Source organism: Spermophilus citellus, assembly GCF_964194105.1.
Source record: "Spermophilus citellus genome assembly, chromosome: X".
In the NCBI taxonomy this organism is placed as follows: domain Eukaryota; kingdom Metazoa; phylum Chordata; class Mammalia; order Rodentia; family Sciuridae; genus Spermophilus; species Spermophilus citellus.
Window position 1 is genome coordinate 131795527 of NC_138190.1, and position 22826 is coordinate 131818352.

A 22826-nucleotide genomic window follows, 5' to 3' on the forward strand; every position below is an offset into this window, starting at 1 on the left:
ACATTCCTAATACAGCCACTCCACTACTTGGCCACATTCCCAACAGATTGCCCCCACCACCTTCTTCACCTAAGACATGGAGGCCTATCAAGTGTCTGCCTTCAGCAATTGCTCAGCACTTAGTACTTAAACATCTTCAGAATACCTCATACATTTTGGATCTGCTCCTCCAGCCCATGCTAGGCCCATGGTTTCCATTTTCTAGATGAGAAAATGGAGGTTCAGATGGGTTGAGAAGCTTGCCTGACAAGCCACATCCTCTAGTTTATCAATGGTGACACTGCATTGTCATAAAAAGGAATGCATCACAATAAGGAAACTACCATGCACTATGCTCAATACTTTAGAAGGTAATTGTGTGTGTTGAAAAAGCAACAACTGTAAGGCTCAGGAGGAATGAGGGTAAAATTCTACTTACCATGTTGTCAATAAAGAGGCATTTTCATCCTCAAAGGGGATCAGAATCTCAAAATAGGCCAACTATGGCTAATAGGATGGTGTCAGGAGCCAGGCTGCCTGTTCAAACCTTGGCTGCTCTGCCATCTTTTAGCGATGAGACCTTTGGCAGTTCCCTAACCTCTCTGAGCTTGTTTTTTTTTCACCTTTAAAATGAGACTCCTACTTTGCCAAATCACATGCAGATGATATGATTATGAGTGCTTAATGAGTGGGGTGACTGGCATCCAGTAAATGTAATCAATGTTAGCAAAAATTTTCTCCCCAGCACCAAACACACTGCTCTGGTGTCCCTGACCTACCCTGTAAGCCAAAAGACAATTTTACTCCCATAGCAGTAGGGAGGTGTCTTCAGAGTTGGAGAGACTTAAATTCAAATACCAGCTCTTCCTCTTTATAGTTGTGCAACCTGGAACAAATGCCAACCTGTATAAATGGCAATGGTCTGTAAGTAAAAATGAATACCACACCTTATAGGGTTGTTGTGAGGATTTAAAATGATGTCTCTAAAGAGCTGGCATATGGTACATGAGAGCTGACCACCATTATACCACAGAATTGGAGAAGTAGAGGAGCAGCTAGGACCCATCTGGAAACACCAACTGGACTGCTGGGAAGTGAGATGTTCTGCTTAAACAAACCAGGCCAGGGGAGGGGCACTAAAAGTAACAACAGGGAATTGACCCCTGATAAGATTAAGTGATGGACAGTTTGCCTTCCACCTCTGGCTCCTTGGCAGTAACTCCTGTTTCATATCTCCTGATGTTCTGGCCCCGACCAGAATGAGTGGCATTTAGCAATGTCAGAATTACAGAACCAAAAGGGCCCAGAGCCCCCTTCATTTGATAGACAAGGAACAGGGCTCAGAGAGGAGAGGCAGTGTGCACAAAGTCACACACACACAAATCCTTGTGGCTAGGATTCAGGTCTTCAGGGTACTATGGAGCACTGACAGGATCCCATATTGCACTGCTGGGTTTTCTAGGCACTGAAGCTGTGTAAAGCTTCATTCTACATGCAGTGCCCATGATAACAGTGATGTAAGATATGTGCTCATCTGTAAAACCTGGTAGTGGCCAGAGATCTGTGTCTCAGGGAGAGGGGACCTAAAAGCTATAGAGGGAGGGAAACATGAGGGGATAAGCAGGGAGAAGGCTAGGGATTCTGTTACCTTGGAGTTATAAACAGAACACCCTGGTTCAGCAGTTCCAACAGATGAAGCAACAGTACCTGGTACCTGACTTGGCAGTGAAGAACTCCTCAGATAAATACATGGAGGTGGTACCTTTGGCAGGAATGGGATGTGTCTAGCTTGTGTTGATTCAAATGTACATAGAATGCTCTTGAAAGGTCAGTGGAGAATGGCTACATAACTGCCAGACCCCAAATACCTGGGATAACAAGTACCTGGCCTTTTCAAAAAACTTAGTGGAGGAAAGCAAGTTCATTAAACAGCCGGATGCGGCACATGCCTGTAATCCCAGTGGCTCAGGAGGCTGAGGCAGGAGGATCATGAGTTCAAAGCCAGCCTCAGGAAAAGCAAGGCCCTAAGCAACTCAGTGAGACTCTGTCTCTAAATAAAATACAAATAGGGCTGGGGATGTGGCTCAGTGGTCGAGTGCCCCTAAGCTCAATCCCTGGTTACCCCTCCCCCCCAAAAGGTTCAAACTAAACATCTGTGGGTATATCAGAATATTTGTTTTATCATTCACAGTTAACAGTAATATAATGAAGAAATGTACATATAAAATAGCACACAAACTGCCTGAGTATAGACTTTAAAAAACAAGCAAGTATTGGCAGGTGTGGTGGCACAAACCTATAATCCCAAGGGTTTCGGAGGTTGAGGCAAGAGGATTGTGAGTTCAAAGCCAGCCTCAGGAACTTAGTGAGGCCCTAAGCAACTCAGTGAGACCCTGTCTCTAAATAAAAAAATACTGGGAATGTGGTTCAGTGGTTAAGTAAGTGCCCCTGGTTCCCTGGGTTCAATCCTCAGTACCAAAAATCAATCAATCAATCAATCAAACAAAAGTGAGCAAAAGAAAGAATAAAGAAATTAAGAAATGTAGAGATAGATTTCCGCTTCTGAGTCAAGCACTGAATTCAAGGATTCAATATTTAAAAGGCCAGGGGAATAGATATCTTTTCTGAAATGTTCTGGAACTAGATAGTGGGGACACCTACACAACCTTGTGAACGTACACTTCAATTACAACAATGACTTTTCGTTGGATGTACTGATATGCACCTGCTGCCCCAGCTACTCAGGAGGCTGAGGACTGTTTGAGCCCAGGAGTTTGAGGCCAGTCTGAGCAACACAGGGAGACCCCATCTCAAAGAGAAAGAAAAGAAAATGGTGACTGTTAGATTATGATTTTTATAATAAAGAGATTTTAACAATGGGCCTTGATAATAAGTGCAAGCCATCACAGGAAGAGCAACAAGAAGCATCCTAAGAGTTGTAGGAAGAAGTTAAGAGTTGGAAGAAGAGTTCTTACTGTCCTAGAAGTGTAACTCTGTCTAATCACCAACTAGATGAAGAGGGAAAGCAGAAGATCTGATTACTAGTTCTTGACCTTACTGGTTCCTTGTGTTCATAGTTTAGTTAACAACTTGGTATGACCAGTACCAGTAGATTTTTTGCCATTATAATGAAAACAAAAATTGCTTTATCTGTGAAGTTTATTTCATACAGATCAGAGTTACAGGGAACGGTAACAATGTTTCAGCGTGTGACATTTGTGCAGAAAAATAGCATTTCATATTTTAAGATGATTGTCTCTGCCTTTTATACAAAAAAAGCTAGTGTATAAAAATAGTTTTAAACCTAAGGCATCCTGCCTAATCTATAACAAAGGTACAGTACTCTGTGTAGCAAAGAACCAGGCAATCAGAAAGAATCATTACCTTCGTTGACTAATCCAAGACTGGTAGCCAAAAGGAACACAGGCCTGCTTCAAACTATTTGTGATTCAACACTAAAAGCTCATTACCATTAGGACAAGGAATCTGCATTCAAGTTTTATGGAATCATATAGCCTATGTGTGTACGTACGTACGTATGTGTATGTACATCTGTGTGCCTATCACGGGAACTGAAGAATAACACTGCTGCTGTCCTTACCTGCAGCCAGTGCCTAGAGAAAGGCAAGTATATTTTGGTTACATATCCCAAGCCTATACTGATGGACAGAACTAGGGAGCACAAACAGAAAAAGATGATAAATATTCAACATTTAGAGGAATTAAACATACCCCATGAGACAATGGCCAAGTACTGCTTTATGGACACAACAAATATAACCCATCTTTTGGTAGATAAGCCCCAATACGTACTTCAAAGGAAACACTGACAGGAGTGTGAGATGCTGAATGCTCCAAGTTTATGCTTTCCAAGACTGCTAGCATTTGTGGGTATCAATGCCGGGCACTGACAATAGAAGAACTGAAATATGCATATATTATGCTCAAATTTTACTATATCATGCAGCCTTTGGCATTTGTATATTAGAGACAATTTTGCCAGCAATCCTGAGTGCCTCACATCTTCTATCAAGTTCTCCACAAAATCAAATTTTCTAGTAGTTAAATTGATGTCATTGTCAAACAAGAATCATTAAAACTTCTAATATATGCTGAAAGAACATCGTTCCTTTAATAGAGTTCTTTTAGAAACTCAATAGTTATCACCTAATGAAAGCACCCTGGATATACACACTCTAATACACATGGAGATACACACAAAAGACAATCGTGATTTATTAAGGGAAACCAAAGCATTTCTTTTTAACTCAGAACTCTCACAAGAGAAAAAAATGATATGAACACCTTCCAAGACAGATGTCAGGGTGACCTTCGGATGTATCCTTTCTTTTTTGTTTTAATGGTCATTTCCTTTGCCAGGTTCAAGTATGAAGCAGGCGAATTCTGAGGCACAGGCCTGGGAGTTATCCAGAGTGGAGGACAGATCAATCTTCTAGGCTGTACGAGGTTTGTGTATCTAAGCAGAGGGAAAAGGAAAGAAAGACCAGTAGAGAAGATGCTGGTGGTCTCATGGCAACTTGTCCCTGGCCTCCTTTTGGGGTGGGCCTAGGACCCCCTAGACTGACACACTGGGTCCCTTAAAATGTTCCCTTCTTCCTAGATCCCCAAAGGAGCCCACACTGCCTCACTTGATTTCTAAGAGAGCTTCTCAAGAGAAACAATGGTCTTTTGGGTCTTTTGGTTTTGGAAACAGAGGATGAGGGACTAATTCCAAAGACCTTCCTGGACCTCTGACCTAAAGGAAAATTATGTGCTTGTCAAGTTGCTGGTGGATCAAGAGCTCTGAGGAATCTGGATCTTGAAAAGAACTTAGTTTTTTGTATCTGACAGGAAATGCAGGACATAAAAATTAGAAGCAAGCCATCTACTCTCTCAAAACTAACTTAATGGAAGACTCTTCTAAAGCATTCCTGCAGACTCAACACCATCTTCTTCCTCTCCTCCAAAGAATGCCCTACTGCTAGAAGTAGGAGAGGGTTCAAGGTCAACTGCCTTTGGAGCAAAGCAGAGATGGGATGAGGCCTTACTGGAATTAGCAGGCACAGATTGGCTTTTTTTCTTATGGTCTGTAGGCATCTGAGGATTTGGGTGGGATGTCACAGAATCCTTCAAATTTTGTTTGTGGCTATCAGGGGTGACATTTGTGTCTGGTGATTCAGTGTTGTGACTACTACTGTCAATTTTGCCATAAGTCTGCTCCTGAGGTGTGCTGACATTCGGGATGGATTGGGTGGTGGTGCTGAGTTCCTTTGCTTTTCCAGTTTTTGCTGTGCGTGTAGATGATCTTTTGGTAGATGACCTGGAGAGAGATGTTTTGGTTAAGATCCAGATAGTACCAGGCCCAGTGGCACACCCCTATAGTCCCAGCAGCTTAGGAAGGCTGAGGCCTTTGTGAGTTCAAAGCCAGCCTCAGCAACTTAGTGAGGCCTTAAGCAACTCCGCAAAACCCTGTCTCTAAATAAAATATAAAAAAGGGCTGGGGATGTGGGTCAGTGGTTAAGTGCTCTTGGGTTCAATCCCTGGTACAAACAAAACAAAACAAGGTCCAGATAGTTCCAAAACCAAGCCTGTACCCTGAAAAAAGCATTATTTTTTAGTTAACTTCTAAACGATGCTTTGGGTATTAATGAACTTCCTGAATCCTAGCATGGGAAGGCTGGAAGGGACCAGGGGATCACACACTGCTTTTCAAATTGCATTCTTGAAAGCCCTACAGTGCCACAGAGGTACCAGGACATAGGGAGCAGATAAACACATAGGAACCCAGTCCCCCTCCTTCAAGTTGGTCAAGGGAAATGTCCACTATGGCACAGTTAGAGAAGCAGAGCAGGATTTGTAACTCTAGAGCTCTTTTCAACTGTTTCTGAGCCTCTTAGCAGCCTTGTGTTTCCACAGGCCCTTATAGCTTAAACATCTTTTCAGGTAATCACCCAACTACTATTCCTTTCCAAGAAACTAACCTCTAACTTGGTTCCCCATCTAAAAAATGAGGATATTATTACCAATCTCACAAGTACTGTGAGAATTAAATTGGTTTACAACAGGCATTCAATAAATGGCCCCTTCTCTGATTTTATGAAACAACAGTCACTATGTAAAGAAAAGCAGTTTGGGCTCTGCCCTTTAGTAGTGGGATGTTGAAGAAATCCCCTTAGCTCACTGCACCTCAGTTTGGTTGTCTAATCAGGAGGAGGCTCTTTACCAAGCAAGGCTATAGTGGGGCTTAGCTTATTTCTGTAAAGTTGAGTGTTTGGCATGTGCAAACTAAGAGCTCAAGAAATAATATTGCTTGGCATTCTAAGAAGGTCAATCATAATCCCCCCTAAGTTTATTCAGATAAATAAGATGCAGAGTGACTTACTTTAAGCCTTTTGCTTGAGTCGAAGACTCTTTCAGGCTTTTTTGCCTAAAAGGTTTCAAATCACCATTAAAATATGATTTCTTTTCTTTATCCGTCTCACCAGTTGTGGCTTGTAAAAACACCAGTTTCTGAGGCATTTTCTTGGCATTTTTATAAGGCATTTTGGGCTTGTTAGGTGACTCTCTGCCATTTCCATTGGCTAGGGAAGAGAAAGGAACAAAATTAAAACTGGAGTTTCAAACAACATAAGAAAAAGAAAAAGCTGCAATCCTGAGGAGATGCGGGTGCCTGACACAGAGGGCATCAGGCAGGTAACACTCTGGGGAGCCAGGCCTACCACCCCCAGCTGCTTGTGGTGCTTGAGCTACAGTCAGCGCTGCCCAGTACCTGCACTCACCCTGCCCTCCATGCACAAAAGGGCCACCTTTAAGGAACCTGTCCTGTCTCCTGAAAAACTGGTGGACCAGTGGGTAGGGCTACTTCTTGCTACTCACACCTGGCATTCATCTAGAACAGGCTGGCCCTGAGTTTGTCTTGCCCCCAAATGCTACTTCTCACACTGGACTCTCCTGTGGGCTCTCCTCCTTCCAGCCGACCCAAGGCTTCTGTCCTAATGCCATACACTGGCTGCACTCTCACCTGACTTCTTTGAACCCAGTCCTTGTGTGGTAGTAACCACTCTCTGTTCATGTGTCTATCTCCCCATGGCTTTTAAGTACCTTGAGAATACCCTGCTTACCTGTTCAATGTCTGCTTTCAGGATAAATATAGATCAATAGTGTTTTCTCAAATGCCCATTACTATGAAGTATTTCCTACTTGGAGGGAGTCACCAATATATTTCAAGAGGGTATGAGCATCATGACACAATTTCAATTTTTCCTTATAAGTTAGAAAGTCGAATCCCACCTAGAGTTAATCATGGCTGCCTTCTGAGGCTCTGAGCTATGTCAGCAGTCCTCATATTCTACTGAGGAAGAGCTACCACCTACAATCTAATAGCATAAAGTGTAAAATTAAGAAGCAGTGGCAAATATTTATTGACAGTTTACTACATGTTAGCTGCTATTCTTAGCATTACTCAGATTTATCTCACTGAAATCTCATGCCCAACCCTGGTAAAGAGACATTATCTCTCCCTCTTGCAGATGGTAAAGCTGGGCACAGAGAGGTTAAATGACTTGCCCAAGGCCACAAAGCTCAGATGTGAAGGAGCCCTTAAATATAAACCAAGGCAGTCCAGCTCCTTCATGGCAACTAACGGAACATTAGGCACAAACAAACCTGATGGGAACATTTTATCAAGGGAGTCCTCATCACTTTCTGTCTCATCCTCATCATCAGCTTCATCCTCTTCAGATGTATTACTGCCAGATATTTCTGAGGCCTATGGTCAAAAAAGAAAATCAATATTATATCTAATATTCAATCATTCTGGCTTAGAATTTCAGAGAATTTAGATATCAAGACTGGATTGATGGCTAACTTTCAATACTTCAACTACAAGGTAAAAAAAATTCTAACAACATTAAGTGGTCCAAAGAATGGGGACAGGGGCAGGTTGCCCTTGTTGTGTCTTTCAGCTAGAGAAAGACCCTCAAGAATTAAAGATTTCCCTGAGCAAGAACAGATACTACAGCCTTGAACTGGTATTCATCATCTCTGCTTAGAATTTTACTAAAGACAGGGTGGCTTAATAGTATAAACGACTATAACTGAACAATTGTAAAAAGGCAAAATATAAGTTTTGTAACACAGGATATAAAGAGCAGAACAGAATCTAGGAAAAGGCACGTGCTCAATCAAAAGACACACTGTTGGGGGATGCAAATAATGATGCAGCAGACACAGAAACTTTCCACCATAAAGGGGAGAAAAACTGGAGTTTGCTAAATTGAAGAACATCTGGTCCATTAAACTAATATTATGTGAGGCAAACCAGCGTGGGATAAGCTCCCTGTAGTACATATATCTAAAGGACTCCTCACTGGGGTAGGCAAAAAAACTCCTACAAAGGCAAGTGACAAAATAGGAAAATGGGCAAATGACTTGAAAAGACATGTCACCAAAGGGAATCTCCAAATGGTCAGGAAGCATATCAAAAAGCACTTGACCTCATTAGTCACCAGAAAGTATTGATAAATTCAACAGCAATGACATTAGGAGCTTCTACCTAGCAGAAGATGACAATTTGAAAAGCCAAACCATTTGGAGGGTGAGGATATCTACAACACACAACCTAAAAAGCAGCAATATCTAGGAGATTTAAAGTGCAAGAAAAAGACAAAACAACCAAAAGATTTAGGTAAAAAGACCTATAAAGCATTTCACATGAGAGAAAATATGAAAGCTAATTAAAGACAGGAAAACATGTTCAACCTCTGTAATGATCAGGGAAATGTAAACTTGATACTTTATACCATGGCCATAAGATCAGCAAAAAGGCAAAAGTTGGCAAGGATGGGAAGTAAGAGGCATTCTTTCTTTCTTTTTTTTTTTTTAAATACAGGTGTTCAATGATTTTTATTTTTTAAGAGGAATTCTTATATACTGCTGGCAATAGAATGGAGACTACCTTTGTGATGTTCACATCTGTCTTTCTTGTCCGCTTCATTATTTCCTCAATTCTCTATTAAAAGGAAAACAAAAAGTCAAACATGAAAAGAGATTAAAAACCAGTGGTCCTGAAGCAGTTGATTATCTTCATTTTACACAGGTGGACAATGACACACAATGTACGCTCCAAAACAATAAATTTCACCCACAAAAGACATGGCAGGACAGCTGGCCTCCCTGTTCTTCTGAACTGGTTTCAGCTATAATATGCCATGAATGGTGACAGTTGTACTTTTTATTACAACATAGATACCCAAATGACAATTTCTTACTTCTATTTTCACATAGACATTAATTAGAGTAAGCATATTTTATTGCAGACAAATTGGAGTTTTTAGTAGGATTTTAGTCTTCACAGACCTTTCCTGAGGCTAAATGAAAATAATGTACCTCAGTCGTGGCACTGTCAACAGATTTCGTTACTAAAAATAGACAGGAGGCTGACAAGAGGTATATTTTAGGGAGGGTTAAGAATTCTCTACCATGCACGGGGCTGGGTTATAGCTCAGCACATTTGAGGCACTGGGTTCAATCCTCAGCACCACATAAAAATAAACAAATAAAATATTGTATCTATTTTAACAAAAAAGAATTATCTACCATGCATAAGGTGAGGAGAACTGTGACTCCCTGGCCACCTCAGGGTGCCTGATGATTTATGGACAGGGAGGTCCTGCACACCTCAGCCCAGGTTGGGGCTCCCAGATGAGCCATGTGAGTTGCATAAAATGTGGCTCACCCTTACAAATGGCCTGCACCTTGGCCTCTCAAAGATGCCTGCACTTCTTCCCACGATAGTTATTGCAAATGCTAGCCAGTTTAGAAGAAACTCTAACTTTTGACAACCCGTACCATGACTAGTCATTCTGTTCAAAGGAGCTGTGTTCCCACAGGTTTGCTATATTGTGGCAATGCTGTAATCATTACCAAGGGTTCTTGAGGAAGTGGTAATGAAGAGGAAAAACCTTCTATATATAAACCAGCTCCTTGGATAAGGAAGAGGAGAGTATAGTGGGAAAAAAAGCCAGATGCTAATACACACCTGACTTGTGATTTTCAAAAATGCCACCCAATTGTGTTTAACACAATCAAACACCCCAAAACAGAAAACACTTACCTTTTTTCTCTCTAATCTTTCTTGTAAATTTTGTAACATAATTCTCTCCTGCTCCTTCTTGCGTTTATCAGCTTCTTCCTGAGCTTTTATTTTGGCATCCCCTTTCTAGAAAAAGTGTGTAAAAATATCATTTAATTTCAATATATGATAGCACATTTAAAAAGTCAACTGTTGTAACCTCTTGACTGAGCACTCCTATCTATGACCAGTCATGGATTATCAGTTTTCAAACCATTAGTTAGAATACACAGAACTAGGTGAAATGTTATCTGGAAGGCTCAGGATGTCAAGAGTATCATTATGAACATCACATCATCTTACTTTAAAACTACGTAGGTGACTTTGGAGCTATCCATTAACATAGCAACAAGAGTGAAAAGTCATATTTCTCCCAGTGTCACTGAGAGAATCCACAAAGGTTCCTTCTAGAGAAATGCAAGCACACACAATCATTTATGGAATTTACATGTTACCAAATTTGATGAATCACACACTAAAATTGGGACTAGAAATTAGACTATGGTAATAATTCAAACTGAGTATAGTTTGAGCTCAGTTCAGGAATTTAGTTTCCTAGTGGCTTGAATTTAGAAGGGTGATATATTCTTACTGGTGAATCTGATTTTGAACTTTGCCTGGTGTGGGAGGTGTGGGGTGCAGCTGTGAATGCCATTAGTGTTACCACAGAAAGCAAATTTGGGGAAAACCAACCTGGGATATCTTATCTGAGCAAGCAGTTTGGATTTCAAACTAAAGGACTACTAATCTATAATATACTGTTTTCTGCTTTTTTAAAGCTGCCCTTGGGAAACTTGGGGACTTTGCCAAGGATGGCTGAAGATGACCTGCAGTGGTAATGGGTTATAGTGAAACTGTAATGTTAAAGTGCCACAGGGAATGCTACATCTCCTTCAGACAAATTTCAGCTGGGCATGGTGGAGCAAGCCTATCATCCTGGTGGCTCAGGAGGCTGAGGCAGGAGGATCGTGAGTTCAAAGCCAGCCTCAGCAATGGCAAGGCTCTAAGTAACAGTGAGACCCTGTCTCTAAATAAAATATAAAATAGGGCTGGGGATGTGGCTCAGTGGTTAAGCATCCCTGCATTCAATCCCTGGTACCAAAAATAAGAAACAAAGATTGCTGCCTTTTTTTTTTTTTTTTTTGTGGTGTTGGGGATGGAACCCAGAGTCTCATACATGCTACGCAAGTATCCTGCCACTGAGCCCCAGGCCCAGCCCTGCTGTGAGTTTCAACTAAATTTTATTAGCTGGTTCTTAATTGCTGCTAAAATGTTAAGCCAGTAAACCTGTAGTAGTACTTCCTGGTCTTGATGCTGACATTCTTTGTTCTTTTTAATCTCTTTTTCTTGTTCTTGCCCATCTTCACATTTTGATAGCTCTTCTGCTTGGCCTTTGTCCACCTTCTCCATCACATCTGCCACTTTCCTAGGAAAACAAGAGTATTCAAATAATTCTTAGTATTTATCTTAGTTGCTACCATATACAGCTTGCAGTAGTATGCAACCTTTTATAATGAAATTGCTCCCACATTAATACAGTTTACATTTACACCATATTCACCACATTTACTGTGTTGTTACTACACAAAATTTACACAGTTTCACCCTTTTTTTAAAAAAGTGGGGGAACTAGCCTGTGAGAGTAGAAAAGGACTTCTCTCAAGTACTGGACTACTTTGAATCTTAAAAACTGTGCATACACATGCACATATGCAAAACAGAAAAGAATTACTCCTGAACTGTTTTAGAGATCCTCCCCAAAGTCCTTATTTACATACGCTTACACTCAATCTCACCTGGGTAATGTAGAGGATGGTCTAGTGGTCCCCAGTATCCAGCGCTTTCAAATGCTAAATTAGCCATGTTTACATTAGGTGATAATATTCTTCCACTTATAATTTGTTAGTATTCACAATATCCCCTTTCTCCTCTTTCTCTGAGCCCATATAAAGTTTATGGAAAGTGTGAAATTATATTGCACAGAAAATAAAGCCAGTGCTGTAGGTATTCCTTGCAGGCAGTGGACAGAGGTTTACATTACAGGGCTCAACTTAAAATGGGCCCCTAAATGGAAGAGCAAGGAACCTTTCTTTTCAAGTTCTGAGGCATATAGCTGTATATGAGGTTTGCTGCCCACAAGACATCCTACAAGCAGTGACTCACTGGCCAGATGAGATTCAGGTATCACAAAGGTCTTTGGAAAGTACCCAAAGTGAAATAGGAGTATGTATAATTTCCAGGTTTACAAATACTGAAGTTACAAGTCTTAAAGGGTCTGACACCAGAAAATACAAATATAAATGTCATGTGATCACTCAAGTGCTACTGTGCTTAGAGATGGGAACTCTGGGCATGATTTTGGTCTTTTTATACAGTAGCACAACCTAATGGCACACAATGTATGGAGATTAAAAGGGACAGAGAGGTCCTCTATGTTCAGCCACTCACTTGGTTAGAAGGTAACAAGGAAATTTTGATCCTTGCTGAAGAAAAATTCAATTTTTGAGAAATTATAACTTGTGGGTAATATTTCAAAATTGGGGCCCCAGCCTAGACTAGTATAGAAAGGATGATGATTTTGTGCTGACCTTGGTTCCATTTCTTTCTGGAGTCTCTCTTCTTCTTTTTTGTCTTTTTGTTCACGAGCAAGACGGCGTTTCTCTGCCAAAATTTTCGTTGCTTCCTCAGCACTCATGGTTCCTGGTGCAATTTTATTACCAGACTCTAGTTTAAATGAAAATGTAAAATAGTTTAGGGAACTTATTGTCTCTCAGTCCAATAAATAAGTACAATATAACCCAAAACATTAAAAAATGAACAATGTGTGCATAGATCCAAATTTATAAACCATAAGCAAACTATAGGTGATTTGTTCAAAGCCTCAACTGTTCCCTGACAAGAGAATTAGCATTTTCTTTTTTTAATAAGTTCTTACATATTTTTTTTAAAGAGAGAGTGAGAGAGGAGAGAGAGAGAGAGAGAGAGAGAGAGAGAGAGAGAGAGAATTTTTAATATTTTTTAGTTCTCGGCAGACACAACATCTTTGTTGGTATGTGGTGCTGAGGATCGAACCCGGGCCGCACGCATGCCAGGCGAGCGCGCTACTGCTTGAGCCACATCCCCAGCCCAGCATTTTCTTTTAAATAAATACTTTTTCCAAAATGCAATACTATACTTCTACTTTATTTTAGCTATATTTTTTGGGGGGTGGGTACCAGGGATTGAACTCAGGAGCATTCGACCACTGAGCCCCATGCCCAGCCCTATTTTATATTTTATTTAGAGACAAGGTCTTGGCCTGGGGATATAGCTCAGTTGGTAGAGTGCTTGCCCCTGCATGCATAAGGCCCTAGGTTCTAATCCCCAGCACCACAATAAAAAAAGAGAGACAGGGTTTCACTGAGTTGCTTAGCACCTAGCTTTTGCTGAGGTTGGCTTTGAACTCAGGATCCTCCTGCCTCAGCCTCCCAGGCTGCTGGCATTACAGGCTTGCACCACCACATCTGGCCTTGTTTTAGCTGTTTGGAGATAACTCAATCAAATGACTGTATAGGAAAAGATTAAGATATACTGATTATAGGGAAAGTCAAGGTTTAGCCTGGTCCAAATGAAGAGTATAAATCTTAAATACCTGATTAACCCCAAAATACATTAGGCATACATCTGGAAATCTGTGGCACATTTTCATTACTTTCCAGTTAAACTCTGATAACAGTGTGTATATCTGGTTATCATAAAGTGGCTAACTGTAGATGATAACCAAAGAAACCAAGACTATCAGTAAAGTAAGGTGAAGATGTGGAGGCCTATTATCATATTTTAGTCTGTGTAACTCATTGCTTTACTTTAAACAAATCACATGTGAAAAGGAAAATTTTAAGACATATCAAGAACGAACAATATGCAATAAAAAGATTATTTCTGTTACAAAGAATTTACTGTGAAATTCCTTTAAAAAGCAAAACTCCCTAATGTATTTAAAATTAAATAATGTCTGTAGGTGTAAAAATGTGTGTGGCAGGCAAAACAGCCATGTGGCAATTTTCAGGAACCTGCATACACTACAAACTAAGGCACACCACATGGTCTGACCTATATATGGAACCTGACCTACATCTCCTAATGGAAACCTGCTCATCCAGGAATGGCTAGATGTGTTCTCTCCAGCAATCATCTAACATCAGAGCTGGGAGAGCCTACAGGGATCTCCTAGACCAACCCTCTCATCCAACCTGTGCTTTTAGCAGTAGTTTCAAAATGAACTTTCTAAAACAAAGAGGTGGGGTGAAAACGAAGCTTTGGCAATGACAAGTAAGCAGAGAAGCTACATTCCAGGAGAACCAGTGATTTAGTTAAATTCTCTTAATATCTAAAAGAAAGATCACTTCCTAAAGTTCTCTCCATCGGGGAATAAAATGATATTGACCATTCCCAAAGTACCTCAAGATTTTATGTGTTGTTAAAATGAACTTCTTAAATTTTTTTTTTATACTGGGGAATGAGCACAGGGGGGCTTTACCACTGAGCTACACCTCCAGCCCTTTTAGTTTTCATTTGAGACAGTGTCTTGTTATGTTGCTTAGGGCCTCACCAACTTGTCCCAATTGGCCTCAAACTTGTGATCCTCCGGCCTCAACCTTCTGAATAGCTGGGATCAGAGGAATGTGCCACCACACCTGGCTTAAAATACACTTCTTAATGAGAGAACTTACCCTCAGAGATCATCTGTTTTTGGCTCACAGGCTCACATTTGTTTGGGGATTTAGAAACTGTTTCTGTTTTCTTTTTGACAATACCATCTGGCACAAATAGGGTACGTTGAACAGGTATGATTTTACAGGGCAGAGGAGCATGTACTGATTGTTTTGACAAGACTGGTGAAGGTGATGGTGGGCGGTTCTTTTGAATATGCCTGCTGAGAAAAAGTAACAAATGTGTGTTAGTTAATTTTTAGTATACAATTTGATAAAATATAATGTCTCAACACTATGAGATAATGATCATAAGATTATGATCTGGGAATTTTTATAATAGACAAAGCTAAATCCATTTTAAAAGTTTTTTTTCTTCACATTTGTGTTACTGTGCATACAATCATATTTCATCATCAAACACTGACATGAAATTTGTCCTGACATGAAATTCACACCTACCAGAACGGTTGCAAGTAGGCTACTTACTTACATAGTATTTACGGGAGAGGGTGGATGACACCCGCTGGCAGGAGATGGTGACTGCATATTAGAGAGTATGTTTGAGGATGGATGCTTCTTGATAACAGGGTTGGAGGTCTGTCTGTCCATTTCTGGTTTCTGAACAGGCTAATGCAGTAGGATATTAGTAAGTATTTTATTGCAGCTAGCTTTCTAAAAGAAAAACATTCTGAATAAAGTACAATTATAGTTCCTTAAATCCACGAATTTCCTTTAGTGCTTGAAATCAGGTTCAGACACATTTTCTTCTAGACTAACAATTATATTACACAATTCAAATGGATTACAGAAATAACTAATTTATGAGAAATCTTTTTTTCAAAACCTATTTCCATTTCTAAGTCTTAATTAAGGGTTTGGAAGACTTCTTAAAAATCTTTTCTTCAGAGTTCAGAAACAGTTCATAGGAATGTTACACTTTCTCCCTTCAACCAAAAGTAATATTCCACAGTTTGGGGGAAATATTACACTAGAATAACAAACATCAGAGATTTTAAATTACTTAGGGAATTATTTTGTTAATTTTATTGCGGAACACTATAATAATGGTAATTTTGTTGTAAAACCCAACCTATTATGTTCTATACAATGAAATACACACATTTTAATAGGAAACTTGTCAATAAAACATGAGAAACTTCTGGAGAGTCTCTCACTTTTACCTGGAAGATGATTTCATGCTCACCTTGGGGGATGCCTTGTAGGACACTTCTGCCACCATCTTAGGGGATGATTCCAAGCTCTCCTTGGGTGATGCTTCTACTCCCCCTTCAAGAGGCACTTCCACATTTGCCTCAGGAAGTGTTTCCGCACTCTGGGATGCTTCCATGTTTGCGTTATAGGGAGCTTTCATGTTCACCTTAGGGGATGAGCCCATGCTCCCCTCAGGGGATGTATCCAGGCTCACCTCGGAGGAGGCATCCATGCTCACCACAGGGGACACTTCCACACTAACCAAGGGGGATGTTTCTGTGCTCGCCACAGGGGACAATTCCATGTTCTCCATGGGGGAGGCTTCCATGTTCAACAAGGCATCCATTCTCACCTCAGAGGGCACTTCCATTTTCGCCTTGGGAGTAGCTTCCACATTTACCTTGAAGGGTGTTACTACTTTCTCTAGGGGAGCCATTTCTAATTTTGACTGAAGAGGTGTCTTCACTATTGGCTTACTGAACATGATGGAACTCTTCAATTCGTCACTACTGTGGCTACGCAAGGGCATATGTACATACTGGAGGAAGTGATTGGTGATACCTATAAGTGAATGAGGATGGAGAGTAAAATGCCCTAAAGTTAGAAATTTGATAAGACAGTATAAGAACAGGAACAGAGAAAAGAGACAACTGTTTATTAGGAAATCACAGAGATTACACACATCACAGGAAGTATTCGCCAACAACAGTCACTGTGAAAGCAATGTTTTGTTTTTGTTTTTGTTTTTTTTTAGAGAGAGAGAGAGGGAATTTTAATATTTAGTTTTTAGTTTTCGGCAGACACAACATCTTTGTTTGTATGTGGTGCTGAGGATCGAACCTGGGCCGCACGCATGCCAGGCAAGCACGCTACCGCTTGAGCCACATCCCCAGCCCACAATGGTCTTTATTACAGATGAAAATAAGATGTTTTTCCAAAGTTCATATTTGCCATTTCTGTTTTTTATACCTTTGTTTTATTTATTTATATTTTTACATGGTGCTGAGGACTGAACTCAGTGTCTCACACATGTCAGTTAAGGCTATACCACTGAGCTACAGCCCCAGACCTGCCATTTATATTTTAACTGCACTGCACTTCAGAATTATTTTCATGAAAATTGCAAGCTCTTCAACACCTTTAAAAAGTAATATGAACATCTTCACCAGGACTAGATTTTAACCATTACAGGTGATTACATAAGACACTTCATAGTTGATTGTTGCAGAAGGGAATTAAGAAAAGCATTTTCTCAGCCATATTAAAAACTGTACTAAGACTTACTCGGAGTGGGCTAGATCTCAAAGGTCTCTTCCAGTTTCAGCAAACCAAATATTTTTTTTTGCCTAGGGAAGGAGCAAAATGCTAATATTCCATGTCAGCTTGTATGGAAGAAAATGGTAATTCCAATATTTGGAACCAGGCAACCTCATACACTGCTGGTGGGATTGTAGATTTGTATATGTTTCCTGAGGAGCAATTTGGTAATATGTATCAAAAGCCATTTAAGTAGTATATACTCTTTGTTTTAGCAATTCCACCTCTGGATTTATCCTTAGTAAAAAAATAAAGATAAAAAAAACCTAGATAAAGGGGTTGGGGATTTATCTCAGTGGCAGAGGACTTGCCTAGCACAGCAAGGCCCTGAGTTCAGTCCTTAGCCCTGGGAAAAAAACTAGATAAATATGTAAAAATGTATTCACATTGTTGCTAACTAAACCATTGTTTAAAATACTGGGATAGTTGAAAATATAATCCAAATATTCAAAAGAAAACTTGCACTATAGGAAGGCAGTCATTAAAAGAAGTAATTTGCAATTTTTTGGATACAGAAAATGATATTTATTGAGTTTAACAAAGGCAGGCTACTATCTCCTTTTGTGAAAAAAATATATATGTGGAAAGATATTAAATTACCAGTGTGCCTTGAAATAGTAGGGAGATTACACTTAAAATCTTGTTCTATGCTAAATGTTTACTGCTTATATAATAAAGTAAACATTTTAAAAATGTCTTCCATGGTAGCTTTCTTAACACTTGGTAAAATTATTTGGCACATCAACTTTAAGTGGCAAATTTTCACGATTTTGTCAAATATTTAAAATAGAATTACCAATTAACTACTTATGAATAAAACTTGACAAAGTTGTTATTTTTTTAGTTCCTCATTTTTGATAAAGAAAGCAGTTTATTTACATATCTACATGTGCCTAACAGTTACATTAATTAACACCAACAATTAGTATTATAGAAAATGTATAAAGTATAAGATTTTTTGTGTGATCCTAGAGACTGAACCTAGGGTCACTTTACCACTGAGCATTATCTTCTTCCAGTCCATTTTTAATATTTATTTTTTTAGTTGTAGTTGGACACAATAACTTTATTTTACTTATTTATTTTTATGTGGCACTGAGGATCTAACCCAGGGCCTTGCCCGTGCTAGGCAAGCGCTCTACCCCTGAGCCACAACCCCAGCCCCACTCCAGTCCATTTTATTTCTGATTTTTGACATGGGGTCTTGTTGCCCAGGGTGGCCTGGAACTTGCCATCCTCCTGCCTCTGCCTCCACATCGCTGAGATTTTAAGTGTGCATCACTACACTTAGCTCATTATAGAAATTTAAGACAAAATACTGAGTTTTTCATGATAGTGATCTATTAAGCTAAAACAAAAATAATCAGAAATATCTAGATTGGTAGTGGGGGAAACTGGCAGAAACTAATCTGTTATATATACACACACACACAGACACACACACACACACACACACACACACACACACACACACACACATACCTAAAGCATGCCAGGAATCAGAGCACTACAAGAAAGACTGATACAATGTTGATTCATTTTACTAATCACATGAAAATGACAGAAAAAAAGAGGTGGGATGTATTCTGGAAAGGAAAGAGCAGAGGGGGTAAATAATGGGGACAATGCAATAGACCTTTCCATTATTGGAGATATCTTGCTGTCCACAGGCTATGTAAACTACAAATGAGAAAGTCCTCATAATCCTGAAGATTTGTTTTGTTGTACTTACAATCTTTATGTCCCTAATTGAAAACTGAAAAGTTTGATCAATGTTATTGCTCCATATTTTTGAAAAAAAAAAAAGGTTAGTAGGAAATTTTCTTGTTTGATATTAGTGAAGTTCTTCTATATTTTTAGAATCTATAGAGCTTTAAAATTTAACCAACATGGGCTGGGGTTGTGGCTCAGTCATAGAGCACTTGCCTAATGCATGTGGGGCCCTGGGTTCCATCCTCAGTACCATGTAATAATAAATAAATAAAAAATAGTTGAATAAACAAAATAAAATTTAACAACCATCACCAAGTTAGTCATCTCATCCTATTAATTACCCATTACCCAGTTTAATCTACCATGCTAGAAATTTTGTAACTATTGAATCAAATTATTTTGACACCTAAAAGCAAAAAGTCAAGTGTTAGAGCCTACTTTTTAAGTGCAAACAGGAGTACTTTCAGGCTTTTTTCCATGTGCCTGTTACCTGGAGTATCTTTTCCTGGGATGGATAATGAAGCAGCAGTCTTGCTTCTGGCTACTGATGCTCTTGTTGGGATAAGCAGGCGACTGATTAAATTATTCTCTGAGGGATTGCTATAAAATCGACGAGCTAAATGATGAGAATAAATTTAAAAAGCATTCAATTTGAGGTCTTACACATGAATAAATACAAAGCAAGAATGATCAATGTAAACTGCTGTAAAAATGGTAACTTTCCCAACAATACATAGTATAATAGGATTGGACACTGTTAATCTAATCAGATTGCACTGTTAAGGACAAGATTACCTAAATTAAGGCGCAAAGGCCTCAGCATACCACAATACCCCCAAAGAAGAAACCCAGGTAACATATTTGACATAACCACCTCCCATAGTATGGTGTCCTTATGGGAACTCACACATGGAGAAAAATAATTGCACATAACAAAACAACCTTTACATGGATTCCCAGATATATGTCATTGACAATCATAATGATCAAGTGCATTGCCAAAAGCTCCCAGGAATTGACTGAACTTTTTTGTTAAAAATGAGCTTTGTGCCAGGCATGCTGGTGCATGCCTGTGATCCCAGCAGCTCAGGAGGCTAAGACATGAGGATCATGAGTTCAAAGCCAGCCTCAGCAAAAGTGAGGCACTAAGCAACTCAATGAGATCCTGTCTCTAAATAAAATACAAAATAGGGCTGGGGGTGTGGCTCAGTGGTCGAGTGCCCCTGATTTCAATCCCCAGTACCTCCTACCAAAATGAGCATTGTTGTAAATAAATATCTTGCTCCAATAAGTATTTATATTCTTAAATATTCCTATGAAATGGCATTTGTTCCAATAGGGTTGAACCTGAATCAATTAAGTACAAAGTCTTCCATAAGTGAATGGTGAGAAACAAAAAGCAACAAAACACATATGAAAGGGTTCCATCCATAGAACTTCAAGGAGGAAAAAAAAGGATGCTTCACTTTTCAGTTTCAGAAATGATTTTTAACCAATAATGTTGACATAAATATGCCTGTTTTAACCACTAATCACCTGGCTTGTCCTCCATGTGTTCTAAGTCAGTAGATGAATGTACTTTGTTTTCTCTTCTATTCAAAGATGAGCTTCTCTTATTTTCTGTTTTTCCTAGAGGTCAAAAGCAAAGAAATATTACTTTTCATAAATGACATAACTATATTATTTTAGGAGCCACTCATGTTTACATATTTTTGTTTATCTTGTCTACCCTTGCTTATAAGAATTTAATTTCAAATACAATACAGAGATTCTACTCCCCAAACTTAAAACTAATTTGCTCTGTTACTGAAATGAAAATAAGGTGATTTAGAAAATGTTTAAATTTAAGAGGTAAAATGTCCGATACTATCCACAACATCAAAGTTCCCAAATTAGGACCTTTGATTTTAGACACAATCCATGATGTCTAATAGTAAAAGTGATTTATATGTTAGTTATAACTAGTATTTTTAAACAAAAATATTAATGTTTAGAATAGATGTCACAACTTAAGCAACCCAACCATTCACAAGGGCAAACAATCTGCTTCCAATAGACACTTTTTTCATTTTGCTTCAAATATTCTAGTTCAGAATACTGAGGAATGTCTGTTTGAAAAAAACAATTTCTCTTTTGGAGATCTGTAAATTAAAGTACATATTGACAATCTAGCATCATTTGAAAATTTCTTGAATTGATAATGTGATTGTATAGCATGAACTACAAAGTTGTAAGCAAGTCAATGATTAAGTTACACAATTCCTCATTAGTAGACTGCAAGAAATGACAAAATACTGAGATAGTTATGAGTCAGCAATGAGTGGAAGAAAAATAAGATTATCTGAATCAACCAAGATTTAAAACAAGATTATTTAAAATATTACATATTAAATTGTGAACTTCATTTGAGTTTGAAATATTGATCTCTCTGGATTGAATAGGTCTCATTTCAATTTAAAGAGATTTTCTGGAATCATTAATTACAGCATTCATCACTTTGGAGTATATATCATACTGTACCTTTAAGTAGGTTACTTCACAAAGTATCTTCCATACATACCTTCTATTAAAAACTAGTAAAGAAATCATTTAAAAAGTTAACTTGGTATTGCTCCTTCAGTGTAGTTTAACTAGTCATTACCTTACCTTTTAAGTCATCGCCTGTCCCTTCTCTTTACATGTTTCATGAATATGGCAAGTGGACATATCAATGAAAGCATAGTTTTATATAATATTATATTTAATCTCTGCTAATTCTTGAAGTAAATAGGTAATAAAACATAGTCAACACTTGTAGAACAATGTTTGTGGGACACAAATATGCTATTGCAATTATTGCTATCTAATTTTTCTAAGAGATTTAGTTGGTAAATAATACATTAATTTTACCATGGGACAAGCAAGGTGATAAAAAAAAGTCTTCCTACATTAGTGTATGAATGAACCCAGGCTACACATAAAAGTGCTTTGGAAAAGAATAATGAGGGAGGAGGTGGTATGTGGATCCAACTTTTCCCAGACTATTGTAAGAGAAAATGTGCTAGACTAAGACTGTCAACAAAAGTAAACAAAAGACAAAATGAAAGCTCATAGTTGAAATTGTAAGAGTTCTAAAGACAAATAACAGGTGAGTTTTAACAAAATAAAAATATTTTTTTCCCCTGAACCTATCACAAGTATAATATTGCTTTGGACAAAAAACAGAAATCCTATCCACTAGATTAGTCACTGCTACGATTCACTATTCTTTAAATGGTACCACCCAGAATCTTTTGCTGTACTAGAATTTTAAAGTCATCAGCATTGCTCAAAAAATGTCAAAGCACCTAATGACACAAGGACACATTATTTTTTAGAGAGAGAGAGAATTCTTTAATATTTATTTTTTAGTTTTTGGCGGACACAACATCTTTGTTTGTATGTGGTGCTGAGGATTGAACCCAGTGCCCCTCACATGCCAGGCGAATGCGCTACCGCTTAAGCCACATCCCCAGCCCAACAAGGACACATTTTAAATTCAAACTATTATGATGTCTTATTCCAGGCATAAAAATGATATTGTTTCATCTTTTTTTGTCCTTATTATTAAGACAGGGTCTCAAAATATTGCCTAGAACCTCCTGGGCTCAAGTGATCCTCCCATTTCAGCCTTCTGAGTAGCTGGGATTACAGGCACATGTCACCATGCCCAGCTATCTTTATCTTTTTTTAATGGCCAAGTTTGAGGGAATGATGCAGAATTTGTTTCCCAATGTTTTTCTTGCCATGATCATTCCTAC

At 38.8% G+C, this 22826-nt stretch overlaps 1 protein-coding gene across 5 annotated transcripts in view; it reads right to left on the minus strand.

Moving 5' to 3' along the window:
* Positions 1–2882: 2882 nt before the first annotated feature.
* MAP7D3 (MAP7 domain containing 3) overlaps positions 2883–22826 on the minus strand; it is a 33351-nt gene continuing 13407 nt past the window's right edge. The window contains exons 6-18 of one of the 5 annotated variants that reach the window (XM_081276617.1): positions 20584–20676; positions 19538–19663; positions 16010–16578; positions 15296–15432; positions 14824–15026; positions 12700–12835; positions 11399–11537; positions 10094–10198; positions 8936–8989; positions 7645–7747; positions 6362–6560; positions 5028–5299; positions 4280–4456 (exon numbers count right to left, since the gene is read on the minus strand). In XM_081276617.1, coding sequence (XP_081132743.1) covers positions 4425–4456; positions 5028–5299; positions 6362–6560; positions 7645–7747; positions 8936–8989; positions 10094–10198; positions 11399–11537; positions 12700–12835; positions 14824–15026; positions 15296–15432; positions 16010–16578; positions 19538–19663; positions 20584–20676 — 2168 coding nt within the window. In that variant the 3' untranslated portion in view covers positions 4280–4424. Of the gene's footprint in view, positions 5300–6361; positions 6561–7644; positions 7748–8935; positions 8990–10093; positions 10199–11398; positions 11538–12699; positions 12836–14823; positions 15027–15295; positions 15433–16009; positions 16579–19537; positions 19664–20583; positions 20677–22826 lie in introns of all 5 variants that reach the window. The other 4 variants (XM_081276618.1, XM_081276616.1, XM_081276615.1 and 1 more) reach the window with 4 other exon arrangements.